This window comes from Fusarium tjaetaba (genome assembly GCF_013396195.1).
Source record: "Fusarium tjaetaba strain NRRL 66243 chromosome Unknown NRRL66243_c0000019, whole genome shotgun sequence".
NCBI lineage: Eukaryota > Fungi > Ascomycota > Sordariomycetes > Hypocreales > Nectriaceae > Fusarium > Fusarium tjaetaba.
Genome location: NW_023501215.1, coordinates 12,922 through 28,087, shown reverse-complemented (window position 1 = coordinate 28,087; position 15,166 = coordinate 12,922). Strand labels below are relative to the sequence as shown.

General features: G+C 48.7%; 7 protein-coding genes across 7 annotated transcripts; 2 read left to right on the top strand and 5 right to left on the bottom strand.

Moving 5' to 3' along the window:
* Positions 1-1,077: 1,077 nt before the first annotated feature.
* Positions 1,078-2,049, top strand: FTJAE_778 (uncharacterized protein; the record flags this gene model as incomplete). The annotated part of the gene is made up of 1 exon (XM_037354530.1): positions 1,078-2,049. The coding sequence occupies one exon, from the start codon at positions 1,078-1,080 to the stop codon at positions 2,047-2,049; it is 972 nt and encodes a 323-aa protein (XP_037212077.1).
* A 691-nt stretch (positions 2,050-2,740) lies between these two features.
* On the bottom strand, positions 2,741-4,035 carry FTJAE_777 (uncharacterized protein; the record flags this gene model as incomplete). The annotated part of the gene is made up of 4 exons (XM_037354519.1): positions 2,741-3,412; positions 3,465-3,504; positions 3,548-3,753; positions 3,838-4,035. The coding sequence occupies 4 exons, from the start codon at positions 4,033-4,035 to the stop codon at positions 2,741-2,743; spliced, it is 1,116 nt and encodes a 371-aa protein (XP_037212076.1).
* An 857-nt stretch (positions 4,036-4,892) lies between these two features.
* FTJAE_776 (uncharacterized protein) lies at positions 4,893-6,880 on the bottom strand (the record flags this gene model as incomplete). Its single annotated transcript, XM_037354508.1, has 6 exons — positions 4,893-5,091; positions 5,149-5,461; positions 5,518-5,771; positions 5,818-6,394; positions 6,464-6,725; positions 6,782-6,880. 6 exons carry the CDS (start codon positions 6,878-6,880, stop codon positions 4,893-4,895), a joined length of 1,704 nt encoding a protein of 567 aa, XP_037212075.1.
* A 1,505-nt stretch (positions 6,881-8,385) lies between these two features.
* FTJAE_775 (tyrosine phosphatase) lies at positions 8,386-9,332 on the top strand (the record flags this gene model as incomplete). Its single annotated transcript, XM_037354497.1, has 3 exons — positions 8,386-8,769; positions 8,823-9,151; positions 9,206-9,332. 3 exons carry the CDS (start codon positions 8,386-8,388, stop codon positions 9,330-9,332), a joined length of 840 nt encoding a protein of 279 aa, XP_037212074.1.
* Positions 9,333-9,409: 77 nt separating this feature from the next.
* On the bottom strand, positions 9,410-11,866 carry FTJAE_774 (DHH phosphoesterase; the record flags this gene model as incomplete). The annotated part of the gene is made up of 1 exon (XM_037354486.1): positions 9,410-11,866. The coding sequence occupies one exon, from the start codon at positions 11,864-11,866 to the stop codon at positions 9,410-9,412; it is 2,457 nt and encodes an 818-aa protein (XP_037212073.1).
* A 699-nt stretch (positions 11,867-12,565) lies between these two features.
* FTJAE_773 (NUDIX domain protein) lies at positions 12,566-13,133 on the bottom strand (the record flags this gene model as incomplete). Its single annotated transcript, XM_037354476.1, has 2 exons — positions 12,566-13,065; positions 13,118-13,133. The coding sequence occupies 2 exons, from the start codon at positions 13,131-13,133 to the stop codon at positions 12,566-12,568; spliced, it is 516 nt and encodes a 171-aa protein (XP_037212072.1).
* Positions 13,134-14,055: 922 nt separating this feature from the next.
* Positions 14,056-14,991, bottom strand: FTJAE_772 (phenazine biosynthesis; the record flags this gene model as incomplete). Its single annotated transcript, XM_037354465.1, has 1 exon — positions 14,056-14,991. The coding sequence occupies one exon, from the start codon at positions 14,989-14,991 to the stop codon at positions 14,056-14,058; it is 936 nt and encodes a 311-aa protein (XP_037212071.1).
* Positions 14,992-15,166: the final 175 nt, after the last annotated feature.

Below are 15,166 nucleotides of genomic sequence, written 5' to 3'. Positions count from 1 at the left end.
CCGAACCCGGTCCCTAATAGAATGCTTTTTATCAGATCATGGTTACCTCGCCTATAGAAGTACGAAAATCACCTGAAGTTTAAAACCATATTGGGCGAATATACTCCGTAATGGGTATATTACCAGTATATATATCAGCTCCACAAAGGGCGAGAACCTCGTTTACGGAACGAGATCCGGTGACGAGCGGGCGTGAAATCCGAGTCGTGGAAAAATAGGAACCCTCCGAGCCATGAGATTCGGTAATAACAAATGTATAGTGGATACGACCACAATAGTTCTAGAAGTCTCAGTCCAATTTAGGTAATCTAGAATTAGGTATAGTGGGTACGAAGACAATAGTTCTAGAACACTTGCGCCGGAGCAGTAGTTCCCGAAAGGTGTGAGGGCGACAAGTATGTTGCCCGTATGTGTTTCTTGGTGTCCTTTACCTTTGTGGCCTGGGCTGAAGCCTCTTTTGAAACCCGAACCTTACCGCAATTCCCGAAAGGATATTCATGTGTCAAGGTTCCTATAACCGTGGTTTGTGTAACCATACTAAATCTTGGGCAATTGTGTTGGGTGGCTGGTATTCTGCCCGGATTGACTTTGATAAGAGTGTTATTTTGAGTTTGATAGTACCTATAGCTGATGGCTCATATCACGCGCTTCACACACACACACGTATCCATACCAACTGCTAATACGAAACTTTAATGACCATCTCCTTTCAATGTCTTAGTTAGGCCGGGTACATGATCGTGGAATGCGAGCCCGGATCCCCTCGGTCTCTTGATCAGGTCACATACGTGATCAGGCAGAAAACACCGAGCCTGAACCCCCACGGTGTCTTCAATAGGTCGGGAATGTGGTCGGCAAATGTCTGGATTGAGGATGGCATGATGGATGCGTAGCACGGAGGAGGCATTTGCTATCGAACACTCGGCAGATCGGTGACAGAGTGTCGAGCGAGGTATGATATGGTATAGAGAAGTATATATAGGTCATTGAGTTCCCCAAATATCTCAACATCATCATCACAAACATCACAACATCTTCTACTCAAACAAACATTCCAAGTCTTTCAACTCTTCCACTATGAAGTTCACTTCTACCTCTCTCGCGCTTCTCGCAAGCATTCCCCTCGTCTACTCTCTTCCAACGACTTCTGTCGATGATCAGATTTCTTTCGAGATTCAGACATCCATCGAGCCTCAGACCACCGAGCCTGAGCCAACTGGCACGCCTCAGCCATTCCCTACCAATCCACCTCGGGGTTACGACGATATTAACGCCGCTGACCCCGACGACTGGCTCAAAGCAGTCAGGGAAGAAGCTGCCCGCCAGGCAGCCGCCGATGGCAACACCGGCAATTCGACTGGTCCCATCCAAGCCGGAGGCGGCTGGATCTACAAAGTCCACGCCATGTATACCGACAAGCTCGTCAATGTCGGTGATGTAGACACCTTCTACATGTTCTGGACGCGCATGTACGACGTCAGTGACGACAAGGGCGGTCTCTCGGATGTCACCCGCGGAGCATGGAGCAAGTTCTGCAACCCCCCCAATCAGAACGACGGCGTCACCGACACATTCGTTCTCGACGGTCAGTGGGGAGCCGTGGGCCGTCTGACCGGCTGGGCAATGCGTGACGCCCTCATCCACTCAATGTGGAAGACCGCTGATAGCATTGGTCAGAAGAACGGCTACACTGTCTACAACAACTGCTACGGCTTCACCTGGCAGGAGGGTAAGCCGGGTAGAGCCGACTCCGCATGCGGAGGACGGTCCGGCAAGCCTTGCCCGCATAACTCTGACTGCCCCTTGGAGGGTATGGAGTGCCTTGGCATGAAATGGGGAACTTGGATGCCCAGCATCATCCGCATCAACGTCTACAACCGAGACGGATCCCTCCGAGCTGATGCTTACCAGGCGAGAATCTCTTCGCAGGCTCCTGGCTCCGGTGGTTGCTCCAAGGCCGAGCAAATTGCTGCCCTTGTTGCCGGCTTTACCCCTATTGTTGGGCCCTACTTCTCTGCTGGTATTCGTCTCCACTGTTTGTTCCTGTGATAGGCTTGAGGCTTAGAGAGGCTTCGACTTCAACAAACAAAGGTAAAGAACACATATTGACAAATATGTCTGTTTGTTGGAGTTCACTGTTTAGAGACGTCTCTTGCTCCTTGGGATCGTCGAGGAAGTGGTCTAGGTTGGGCTTCACAAGCCTGATATGGTATGGGGTTGCTGGTGGAGGTCACATGGGGATCTAACAAAGATTTTCATGTCGAGTGGTTTTTCTTTCACTGTATATAGCTCTTAAACACACTCCTTCTCTGTAGATAGCTGTCAAACACACTCCTTTTCTCATGACAGAATACAGAATGTTTCATAAAATGCTAAGACCTTCAGAGCTCTGAAAATAATACATGAACGCTTCTAAGCAACTAAAAGCGAGGTATTAGAGGCCTATGAGGAAGACAGCTTTCTAAGTCCAGGAGTGAATCCATTGTACTTGAAGTAGTAGAACCCATGGAACGTATATCGATTGTCACCGCGATTCAGCACTTTGTGATAAAGGATTGGTGTTCTTTACCTATGTCCCTTAGGGATGAAACCTCCTTTAACCCGTGAATCTTATCACAGCCAAAGAGTAAAAGCTATGCATGACTATGAGTATATTAAAGAGAGGAAGCTAAGCTACTAAACGACTATCTGGAAGGATTCATAATCCATGCGTGTCCGCCAATACCACTACTGTCGATCTTCAGTTATCTACGGGTAGAATTTGGAACAACTCAGCGCTTAGGTTAGGCAAGGGCCCTGACAGTGCCGCCGCCTTAGTTCGGTTGTCCACAGATAGAGCCCAACCAGGAGATTCCTCTTGCCTGATAGTGAACCTGTCGGAACCAGGCGCTGAAGGCTTGATAAACCAGTTCCACTGGATGGGGAAATCCAGCCGCCCATGGCCTTTAATCACGGGTCTACCAGCGGCATGGCCAGGACCTCCAGGACCTCCAGTCGTGCTGCCCAAATAATCACCCGTATCAATCTCTTGCAGCCAATAGGCAGCGGCACTGAATGAATCAAGTGACTTCCTACCCGCCGCAGGTGTCAGGTACCATTTCTGCCACCCGGCGTTTGCAACGGCGATAGGAAGGCCAACGGACAAAGCTGATTCGTTTTTTGTGAACCCAGATGAAGCGTTAGTCGCAAACCAGACTTGCAACTTCCCTTCCTCTTTGACTTCCATCAGCCTGTTGTACAGTTCGATTGTTGCCTTGCCAACGGACGACTCGAAGAATTCTCGCTGCTTCTCGAGATATCCAATGTGACGAACAACAGTCTTCTCTCCTTCAGGGAAATGGACTTTCGGGGATTTTGTCGCCATCTCTAGAAGCTCGATACCCCGACCGACAACTGCCCAGTAGCTGTAGACCTAATCCTAAAGTTAGCTAAACATGTTCAATTACTGTTTAAAGAATTGTTACTCCGCAAAGCTCTGCATTTGAGACAGAAGATTCGAAATTCCTCAGAATTGTCAAAGGTATGCTGTGCAAGTTGTTTGAGGAACGAATTGTTTCCCTCCTCGCCGAGAAAGTTGTTGATTTGTTCCAGACTCTCGGGGACCTCCTTAGCAGCCTCCTTGAGTTGAGTATCCAATCGCTTTTGGAGGTCACGCATTCTCTCCCGGCGCTTCTCGAGGTCCGCTATCCCAGAGTCACTGACAACAGTCTCGAAAATGTCGATGATGCTATTGTACAGGCTGTCAATCTTTGTCTAGTGACCATTCAAGGAGTCACTTCGAAGTTGCAAGATGCTACCAGCCAATTGACTGGCGAGGTTGTCTATAGCTTTCTTGACATCGCGAATTAGGCCGATGGTTTCTTCGAGTTTCCTCTTGACATCTGCGATCTCGTTCTTGAGTTTCTGTTCATCGCTGCCAAACAACTCCTCGAGGCCCTTTTCAAGAACCTTCTCGCCAGCAGCTTCTGCGATACCACAAGCAAACTTTACCAGAAGCTCGGTGCCGATTCTTTCTGCTAAGGCTGAACATGCCATGTTGTAGTCTTGCTGTTGTATTTAACCAATAAGGGTAAAAGAAGAAATTGGCAGGGTATTTGAGAAAGAGGTGTGGTTAGAAGTTGACGAAGAATTATATTTTCAACAGAAAGGATCTCGGTATTTATAGAGAATGTCTGCTTCGGTGCCATAGCTATCTCGTAGGATACCTCATGCAGTCAATCGAAAAGAGAAGAGGGAGCCAGCAATGTGACCTGGAAGGATGCTGTTGTGGCTGGCTGGTAGATGCAATGCCCCATATCTTGGCAATAAAGGCCAGTCGAGGCCAGTTCAGCTGTCATCCTCTGCATCCTGTGTATATCGCTTGGACAGCGATATGACGGAAGACAAGGATTGGCCAGTCATTCATTGGTTTCGAGCGGAAATAGGTCCGTGAGACATACGATTCCGATTTATTTTAGGCCTGTCAGGCAGGTTGCCAGGTAGGCCACGCACCAGAGAAGACCAACAAATCAACAGTTCACTTATTATCCTATTACCCAGGGTTGTGGCAGCTTCACTAAAATTCCTAATGCAGTTCTTACCCACCTGATAGTCAATAGTTTGTCTCAATTCGGAGCAATATTTCCCACCAGCGCCAATTTTAGGCACCTTGAAGGATAAGGGTCCAAAACTAACGAATTTTGGCGCACAGCTGAAAACCAACCTGGATAGCACGGATATGCCGGCTTTTGTTTCGACTTCGCCGATTTTACCGCTTTATAAATGCGACGTCACTCGGGGATACTGCGTATTTTGATGACGTTTATGAGAGTCACGATACAGTCCTCTGGCCCGCATGCATCTATCCCAGACGAATCCCTTATCAGCTTCCTTGCCAGCATCTCGGTTGGGAACTAGACCCTCTTGAACTCCAAGTAGAACGCCTTTGCAGTTATGGCCTGCCCCATCACACGATCAAACTCCTGCTGTGCACCTTGCTGACCAAACTTGAGCTTGAGTCTGAAAGGCCACTTCTCAATGATGGTGCTTTGGTCCTTGATCCCGACCTTGAGATACTCCGGAAACTTGTGAAACTCGAGATCGTGGGCGATCCTAGTTAGAACTGTTAGATCCAAAGAACAAACCAGACAGACTCCTCCAATTGCTCACCTGTCATAGATATGGTCATAGGTGCGAATCAACTCTGAAGCATGGTCCCATTTGATGATCTCTACATCCCATGTGCAAGTAGGCGGACGACGCATTGGAATATAGTCTGAGAGAATCGCCATTGTTTCATTCTGAGCCCTTTCGTCCCGAGTTCCGACTCGATAATCTTCCTTTGTCATGGCGTTGCCGATAGCGACCTCGAATCGTGTGATGAGGGTTGCGTGAGGATTGCCGGACAATGATCGAAGCAAAGGCAACATGGCTAGGGCTGTGAGATGGGGCCCCAAATGGACAGAGTCTGAGATGTTGGAAACTTGGCAAGTGTAAGTTTATAACTGGAGAAAAGTTCATCATGCCTTACCTCAATACGATCAAACGACCCCTCATTAAGGTGATCAATGAGCTTAGTAGCTTCGATATTGAGCAGCTGAAAGCTGATGGTGGTGCTCGCAATACGCGACGTGAAGGACTTGAGCATCGAGCGAAGATGGGTGAAGAGTTTGCCATCGATGTCGGAAGTCGCCGGTCCATTGTCAGTCTCCTCAAGGTCTTTCGGAGACCACCCATCGCATGGATCCGAACCGCCCGGGATTGGCCAGTCGAATGGAGCCTGGAACAACGTTCTGAACATGTTAGCTTGAAGCAGGGTCATGGGAGAATGTTAATCACGGGTTCGGGATGCAAAACTCGCTGCGTTGAGCTCCAAAAGGCTGAAGGATTCCGTCCTCGCGAAACCGGTGCATGGGGACGCGATGAGATGGAATCGCGAACAGATAGTGACGCTCGAGGAAGTCAAAGTGGGACTCTGCGAGCGTCACAGCCTTGCGAATCTCGTTCGCTCGCTCGACGGTCAAGCCCTCGGGGACAGTCGTGTAGGACAAGAACTTATCCCAAGCCGCCTTGGTGAGAACAAGTCGAAGCGAACGCTTTCCGAAAGTCCAAGTCTTGCCCAAGATGCGATTGGCAGGCTTGTCCTTGATCTTGTCGCAGACGGTCTGAATGAGCGGACGGACGCGCTGTTCGAGGATGGCGCGGTCAGACTCGCGGATAAGGCTTGAGTACCAAATATGGATGATGCAGTCGGTTGCTTCATTTTCGTGATCGGCCGTAAGTGCAATGAGAAGAAGGATTGCATTTCGCGCGATAACGGCGAGGTCGATGTCATTCATGACGATGTCGACGGGCTGATCCCACCCGGGGGGAAGTTGAGCGATGGTCTTGACGACATTTCGCATATCGCCCGAGGCTGACGAGAGGAAACGTTAGTCGCGCCGACAGGTCATCCAGCAAATGGACAAGAGGAAGAAACACGTACCGGCAAAGAGAAGGGAAAGTTTCCCTTTGTAGGACTCCCCTTCGTTCGCCTCAAGTTTGAGAACGTCAAGGGCCGGAACGCCGCCCCAGAGCCAACTGTCTCCCCCAAAGGAAGAACTCATTGGAACTTCGATGTCCGCCACGAAGCCAGGAGTTCTTTTCTGCCGAACCCACTCAGGCTTCCAATCTTCGCTGTTCATGGGGGATTTGCAGTGACCTTTGTGAACGGGCCAGTGAGCCTTTTGGCATTCGGAACTGCAGTACTGCAAGATTGTGAGCGCGGTGCAAGGAAAATGTACAACCTGAGGCAAATACTTACGAAGACCAGACGGCAGTTGGCGCAGCCGGATTTGCCTGCGTTCTGGCAACCGAGGCCATCTGGGTCGCAGTTCGCGCAGGGCAGTGAGGGTGTCGCCATGATTCTGATGTGGACTTTGGTGACTGGTTAGGGAAAGAAAGAGAGAGAAGAGGAATATGAGAGCGAAGAAAAAGAAGAAAACCCCGTCTTGCCTAGGACTAGATCAAATATTCACAGGGCGCTTACTGCAAGCACTGGCTGGCACTGTCAAGGCGGATGGCTACAGGATGTACTGCTTATGATCCAGCAGCGCCCCGGGTGTCACAAGTTCTAGGTAATCCTTACCTAAAGATAAGAAAATGAAATAAGTTTATATAAAATAAGAGAACTTTATTATTAAATCTTCTAAGATAATTGAGATTTTAGTGAGATTAATGGGGGCCGGTCAATTCTTGGTGACGGCAGCTACACAGCATAATAAGTCATGGTTGCCGGGGATTACATTTGTCATACAGTGATCACGAAGTTGTAAGTGAACTTGCACAGTCAAAATTGATTGGTCCACTGCAACAGCATTGCAGCAATACTACTTACGTCCGCGCGGAATGAAACTCTTCAGTCTAGCAAGTATCCGGACACAACGTGCTATACAGATGCCTGCATCAGAGATGTCTACGATCTCGCTTGGCTGCTGGTGTAAGCTCCCTAGCAAATATTCGTACATATGCTAAACGTTTGCCATTTGTTTGCAAGATTGTTCCTTATGAATTTCAATATTGTGGTGAAGAATATTGTTGAAATCGCTAGACCAGGCGGTGCGGCCTCCCACATATCTTGTCGTATATTTTGATGTGCACAAACCTCAACGTCAGTATGAGGCCCTACCAGCAAAGCATGAAAAAAAACTCATAAATACATGATCCCAATTGCTAAACTAAGGCACAAATGTCGTAGTCGCAGGCATAGTCACTATACGCTGTCCTTCATGACCTCAACTGCCTTTCTGCTAAGATGAACAACCTTGATCTTTCGCTCCTCAGGGCCTTGAAAATTATGTAAAACCACCTGGGGTTTACCATGTCTGTTGGCGTAACAGCCAGCCAAACAGTCAGGGAAAGGCAGTAAATAATTGAATGTATCTACTGTAGACTCTTCATGGGCTTATGGTATCACAGGCTTATGGTAGCATGAGCACAGTTTAATCATCTGGACAGAAGTTTCGAGACTCCCCGCTTATCTGTGAGGTACAAATAATTATGTTAGGCATTGATAACTTCTCACTGCGTGTGACTTGGGTATTTTGCCACGTGCGACAGAAAATCTTTGAGCAAAATTGTCGCTTTTACTTGACAGTTACGGAAATCAACCTTGGCACAGCGTTGCGGGTATCGACTGCTGATTTGTGTACAGCAGCTTGTCGAACCATATTACTAATTGTCTTGTCCTTAGTACCTAGCTTCACCGCTCATTTGTGATACCGTAATCTCCATCTATAACAACACAGTATAGGACGAGGCAAGTGAAAAACTTTGTTGTGTCCTCCCTGTCTTCTATAATCCTGAACCTCCAGCAGCTATTAAAAGTTTGTGGTTTACTATGTTACCTTTCCCGGGGTTTTGAGGATCATGCCTTCAACTTTGATTGAAACGTCTAGTCGCCCGTCTCCACAGGTCGTTGGCGTGGAAGGACTACCAAACTTTCGAGATCTCGGAGGATATCCTTCGGCGAAGTGTCCCGGAAGATCAGTGAGAAGAGGCCTCATCTATCGATCAGCAGACCCGTCCCGCATTTCGGAGCTAGGTATTGCTCGGCTGCGACAGCTTCGTATAGCCAAGGTTTTCGACCTTCGTTCGCATGGTGAGATTGAGAAAAGCACTAAGAACGGGTGGGGTCAAATTAGGGAATGGGACCAGGTTCCGCGTGTCCCGGTTCCTGTCTTTCCTGACGACTTTTACAAGGATGGGAGGCGAGCCGAAAGAGATATTAAGCTCAGGCAGGAAGGAAATGAGGTATGGGCCAAGAGGAAGCATGCTTCGTAAATAATGGTTGACAAAGTTAATAGGGATACCTTTCATATTATCAAGACATTCTGACATCCGCTTGTTCGCCCGAAAATACCAACCGGCCGTTCGGTCAAATCTTCGCATACTTGGCGGATACACCGGCCCATGAGCTCGAACCGATTCTGATTCACTGCTCGCTTGGAAAAGACCGAACAGGGGTCATCAGTGCATTGATCCTGAGTCTGTGTGGCGTGGACAGCAGTCTGGTTGCCCACGAATATGCATTATCATCTTCGGGACTCAAGGAAAAGATAGCGGCGATAGTAAAAGAGATGCGTCCCGATGGACCTGGCCTATCTGAAGAAGAGTCCCGTTTCTTTGGTTCGAGGTTTGTCTGAGGAAGGGACTACTAGATCAACACTGGAAGGCTAACGTTCGACAGGAAAGAATCTATGCAGCACTTTCTGGACTGGATTGGAGGCAGTAACGGTGTTGAGAACTATCTAATAGAAAAGGGAGTGTTGACAAGAAGCCAAGTCGAAAGGCTACAGGCAACCTTTGTTGTCTGAAGGTTGAAGTTGGCGGGCATGCTGGATGGAAAAGAAAAGACGTAAAGATGTACCCAACGAAATACAGAGCCCTCACCCTATCCCGAGCCTGGAACGGAAAACAATCTGGGAAATACCGTGACAGAAATCCATCGCCCTCCGTCAGGTCGTATCTCATACTTCAAGTCACAAATGTCGCGATAGATGGGTCGAAACGTAAGTTGCTTGGTCCTTTCATTGCGCCCAATCTTGAGGTCGATACTTGTCTGATCCATAACGAAGATATGACCTCTGGTGGCAACATTCTCATCTCGATCTGGTGACCAGTACCTCCAGAGTTCCGGATCTCCATAAGTGTCTGGCGATATCAACTGACTAGGGAAGCCCGTCGCTCTGTCAATATCACGAGACCGAATAAGCGCAGGCTTTGCGTCTTCAATGCGCAATGTAATTGTCGGCTCTTCACCATGGCTGACCGCTTTCCCTTCCCGAATGACCGTGTCTAGAAGCTCCACGTATTGACTATTCCGCATGCTATCGAGGGACACCGTGTCTCCCAAACCCTGACGCTCATGGTATACATACCAAAACTGCTTCAAGCTCAGGAAAGACGTGTTTTCTTGTTTTGAAAGAAGTCCCTTGACGTGATCGAAGGACATGCACGTTGTTGGGAGTGTTTCCTCCCCGGGTCTTCCGTAAACCGCGGTGATATCCGTGTAGAACCCGCAGGACACGAACCTTCCAATGGTCGTCGAGTAGAAAAACCTCAAATGCTCTTTCACAATACCCTCTAAAGCAGGCATCAAGAGCAAACGAGGAGTTTGACAAGGTACATTAGTCACTAGAACGCTGAAACCATCCTCAGTCACGTTATCAGCGCCGTGAAAAGCAGCACAGGCAGATAAAATGACATGTTTGACAGCATTCCTGAATCCTTTGTCATAGAAGCGATCATTGAAGTGCATTGATATTTTCTCTGTTGAGAGGCGATCGAACATGGTTCCGTCGAATATGACCTGTTTAACAACAGTCAATGGAAGATGCTTCTCTACATTGTTTTTCATGGCCCGCTCATCGTACGACGTAAGCCTCTGAGACTTAAGCACTGCAAACCCATAGCAACTTTCTTTGTAGTCCTCGAGGAATGGGTCGACCTCGACGTTGCTATGGAGGAGAAGCTGCATGAGATCTTGATACGACGCACTTCCATGGGAAAGTGACTTAAGTCTTTCCAGAGCCATCTGATCGATTCTGCTCATTGACTGCATCAAATGAGGTTCGGCCTCGATCTCGGTCGCCTCGAGAAGTATCCTAGCGGTCTGTTGGTCTACATCGAGTCCGGATCCTAACATTTTGATATAGACCTGGATAGTCGATGACCATGATACCTCTTGGCTGATGGAGACGTAATAGGGAAACTTGGTCGTGATTATGTGGTGGTCTATGATGGACCTCACCTGGTACTGATGGCCATGATCAAAACGATGGCAGTCAACGAGGACTACATCGTGATGTGGTTCAAACTTTGGCGTATTTCTGATACGTGCACTTATATCAGAACCCAAAATCGTTTCAACAACAGGGGGCAGTCTTTCGACCCATGCAACACATGGCTTTTCGGGATACACTAGACTCCGTCTGGTAGCCTCGAAAACAGAGCTTACGATTGAGTCTGCGTCTGGATTCTGATGCCCAGTGACGTAGGTCATGTCGGAAGCCTTCGGCGCCGAGATGGCTTTGCAAATGGTCTCGCAGGTCATTGGACGGAGACCTTGGTAATCGCCGAGAAGGAGGCGCTTCTTTCCCATGAGATCAGCCAACCGTTCCTGATCCCTTTCAGTGATGAATTTGTCTTGGAGGCAGTGCGAAACGATTTCTTCTGGATCAATAGAGACAAGAAATGATCGAATTGCCTCGTCATCTCGGCTCAGTGTCTTCGACAAATAGTCAGGCCACAGTCGGTCAATACTCGTTTGGGTTGTGGCCGGTTTGGTTCGATAGCATTCTCTAACCATCAGCTTACTGTGCCTCGCAAACTGTGGAATGCCGAGGTCTAACGAGCATGTGCCGGACGAAACAACGAAACTTCGGACTGCGGCAGCAGTGAAGCCGCGGTGTCCGAGGGTCCAGAATTTCCATAAGTCCCTCTCAGGGAACTCGGAGAGCAGTGTAGGAAGGCCTCGGCCGTCGATGTTGTCGAGTGAGAACCATGCAGGCCGTGCTTGAGGCACTGAAATGGGATTGCCCTTAGCGTCAAGCATAGCCGTACTCTCCTGCGAGAGGGTGTATGTGTCATCTAGCCACTCTGCAAACTCCTGCGAAGCAGCCCAGGGTTGCCTCTGTGCTAATCCCATGAAATCTTGGACGGTAAGCAAGACGGAACCCAATTCCTGGCTGAGACCTTTTGCCATTTTGTACGAGACTTTGTTCACATAACCGTTATCATCCCAAGTGACGGATATGCCAATCCTTTCTCCTGCTTTTAATACCCTGTCCGAGATCAAAAGGGGCTTATCGCTGATGTAAAGCTGAAGAGTGGAGTCGTAAAAGAACATGGTAAAGATGTTGACAAAAGATGCTATTCTGTAGGGGAGGACTATTTAAACGATAGCTGTTACTTGTATGCTATCAGTTTGAGGTACTGATGAGTAGAGGCTATTATATCAAAACTCCGGCGGGAAACCGACTCGGACAACGATGGACCCCCACGTAAATCAGCAATAGCGTCTCAGTTGAGCCTCATGAGTGATCTCAATTCAGAGGGTTCAGGCGCCAGAAGTGGAAAGGATGCTCCGGCCACGGTCGCATGCAAGGACAGCGCATCAAATGCACTTTTGACCGGTCGTTTCAACCTATTGTTTGGCTTGCAGCAGGTGCAGCAACTCTTGGTTTGATACCTGCCATCCCTGCATATCTACACCGATAGTCACGCATGATTAAAAATGTAGCTTTGGTTCATCGCAGGTTGAGAGACTTTGCCTAAGGCTGTTCGAGGGGACAGGCTGAAAGATGGCAGGTACTGCAATTCCAAACGCTTAGGGAATACCTCCCTCTCGTCCATCACATGCGAAATGCCATGTCAGTATATGGGGATATTTTTATGTCAGCTCCTACATCAGAAGCTAACCGTCACTAACTGGTGTCCAAGTCAGGCACCAACACGCAAAGCAAAGATACGTCAACAACGAGGCTCTGGCTGGGACGACTACGATTGGCCGAGTAGGCATCGACTAAGGTACAATCCTCGCCTCCAATCAAGCGTATTTGAGACCCTGTGTCAAAAGAAAAATGTCCCGGCCTTTGATGTAACGGCCCAATTCGGAAGTAGGCTCCGCTGCAGTCATCAATTCCAGAGCCTGATTCAGAGGAACCCACTCATGATTCAGCCCATCAGCCACCTCCTCATCGGTCAAGGCAGGCTTGCCAGTCTTGTCAACGACTTTCGCCCGGTAGCAGTAGGATATCTGGTGGAGGTCATTCCGATACTCCTCCGTCTTGGCAATGCAGCCAGCTTGCATGGTCACGGTACTGCCCGTCTCTTCTGCAACCTCGCGCTCTGCAGCCTTGAGATGGTCCTCCTCTGCTTCAATACCACCACCTGGAAGCTTGTAGTAGTTGTCTTTGGCAGCCTTGATGACGGCGACTTGCCCCTCATCATCCGTCAGCACAACGCGGACGGCGAAGCGCTCCGTGTATTGAATACCATCCTGCAAGGTACCAATGGTCTTGCAAGGAAGGGCGTCGCTTGCTGAAACTAATGACAAGGGTGAGTGAAGTTCAAGATTCACTGACCACAGCAGATTTACCTTTCTGATCAGACATCTTTGCTCAATGAGTGTGGAAATGGCTTGAAGGTGGTGTTATGCAGGGTGCCAATAATTGCTTATATGTGGCAGTGGGTGGTCCAGGTTGAGTGAAAGGACTGGAACGGCATATTTATAATAGCTGAAAGACAGTTTAGGCAGCAATCAATGCCCAGGCTGCACAGTATGCAGTAGTCATGCGGCACCCTTGTGATGGCCGCCCTGCATAGTCAATTGAACTATGTACATTTTCTACATGATCAGTATTGCGGCCCATCTTTAGAAAGACAATGCCGGGATGAATTGAGCCTCACCCATTGAGAATAACCACTGAGCAAGTTTTGTCGATAAGGTCTCGGCCAGGCCGACAGAGATGCTGCTACAAATGTGTGCATCGCGGCTCCTAGTCCCATGCATCTTGATCAGGCTGTGACCAGAGGTGGGTTACACAGCAGCAATATTGGTTGCAGACTTGAAAATAAAGCGGATATGATGCAAGAATATCACAAATATGCATATTACTTGTCGCGCACCATAGCCACGCCTGTCAGCCGCCCCGCTAACATCTGTTTTATTTTTCCTCGTCTCGTTCAACTCACAAAAAAGATCCGGTACGCAAAGGAGATTAATTGCGGAGAACGCTCGATGACGTCAATAGTTGGAGTGGAGAAGAAGTCGTTTGCGCACTTTCACTGAATTACTGAAGGACGAAAAAGGACTCCTTAATCCTCGGGACCGAGAAATTAGGTGACACCGATGCGTCAAGAGTAGGCACGCGGCAAGTTGAAGCAAAGGAAATTGCATAAAGTGAAATACTGCACGAGTTTTCAATTAGGTAGAATAGTAGAGCTCATGATTGTGGCATGTTATAACTATACTCTATCAGGTATCAATGTATACTGGCCGAGCCATTCATCAAACCGACAGGTAGTGGTAGTGGCTCATGGAATGCGAACTGTTCCCTTCATGACCTCGACTGCCTTCCCACTAAGATGAACAGTCTTAACATTTCTCTCCCCATCTTCACTGATCTCGACCTCAACATCAACCACGATGAGACTCTCGCGTCCCATCTCAACGCCCTGCGTGATATTGAACCTGATCGAATTCGCAGTAAGCTTGTGCAACGCCAAGTAACACGACAACGCGCACGCGGCACTTCCAGTAGCAGGATCTTCCATATTGCGCTTGACAAGTCTTGTGCGGAGGTTCTGCACATACTTTCCGTCAGATGACGTCTCGCTCTTGAGAAGCGTGTAGTAGTAGCGTCTCGAGTCGAAATCGTGTTTCCAGCCGTCATCCTGCAGGTTGCCGTCAATGTAACTCATGGCTCCGACCTTGGCAGCGCCAAGTAACTCCAGAGAGGGGAGCTCCACAAGCGCGAAAGTCATCCCGTTGACGATACTGAACAGCGGCGCACCCTCATCAGCAGCAGCGACTTTTGCCAATTTCTCATTCCAACCAGCTTCGATCTCATGCTTTGGCACGCGCTTCTTATGAAGCTTGACATCATGCGGGATCAAAGCACGCGCAGAACCGTTTTCGAACTCAAGATCAATTCTGCCCGCCTTTGCAATCATGGCCTTTACGCCCTGGGGCTGAAGAAAAATAGCTGCGCCGATGGTCGGATGCCCCGCAAATGGCAATTCGAAGTTGGGAGTAAAGATATCAATCTCTCTCTCGTCTGTATCCGCACGATTCTCAACATCATGTACAAAAACAGTCTCAGAGAGGTTGAACTCGCGGGCGATGCGCTGCTTTTGAGATTGGGTGAGGGGCGCGTGCTGGCTTGGTGGGGGTATCGTCACCACTGCCAAAGGGTTGCCCTCAAAGGCGGTGGTGGTGAAAACATCGAGAGTTGTGAATTCGAAACTCATCTTGGCTTCATTAATTTAGTTACTGATGTTAAAGATATCGCTTCTTGGCGGTTGAAGGAATAGTTCAGTGAGCCTTTTAGTACTCAGCCAATTGCGCCTGTGACTCAGAGACCTACATCGTAATACGATTACTAATTCACCCGAGCACAAATCAACGACATCGGCGCGTATAAAC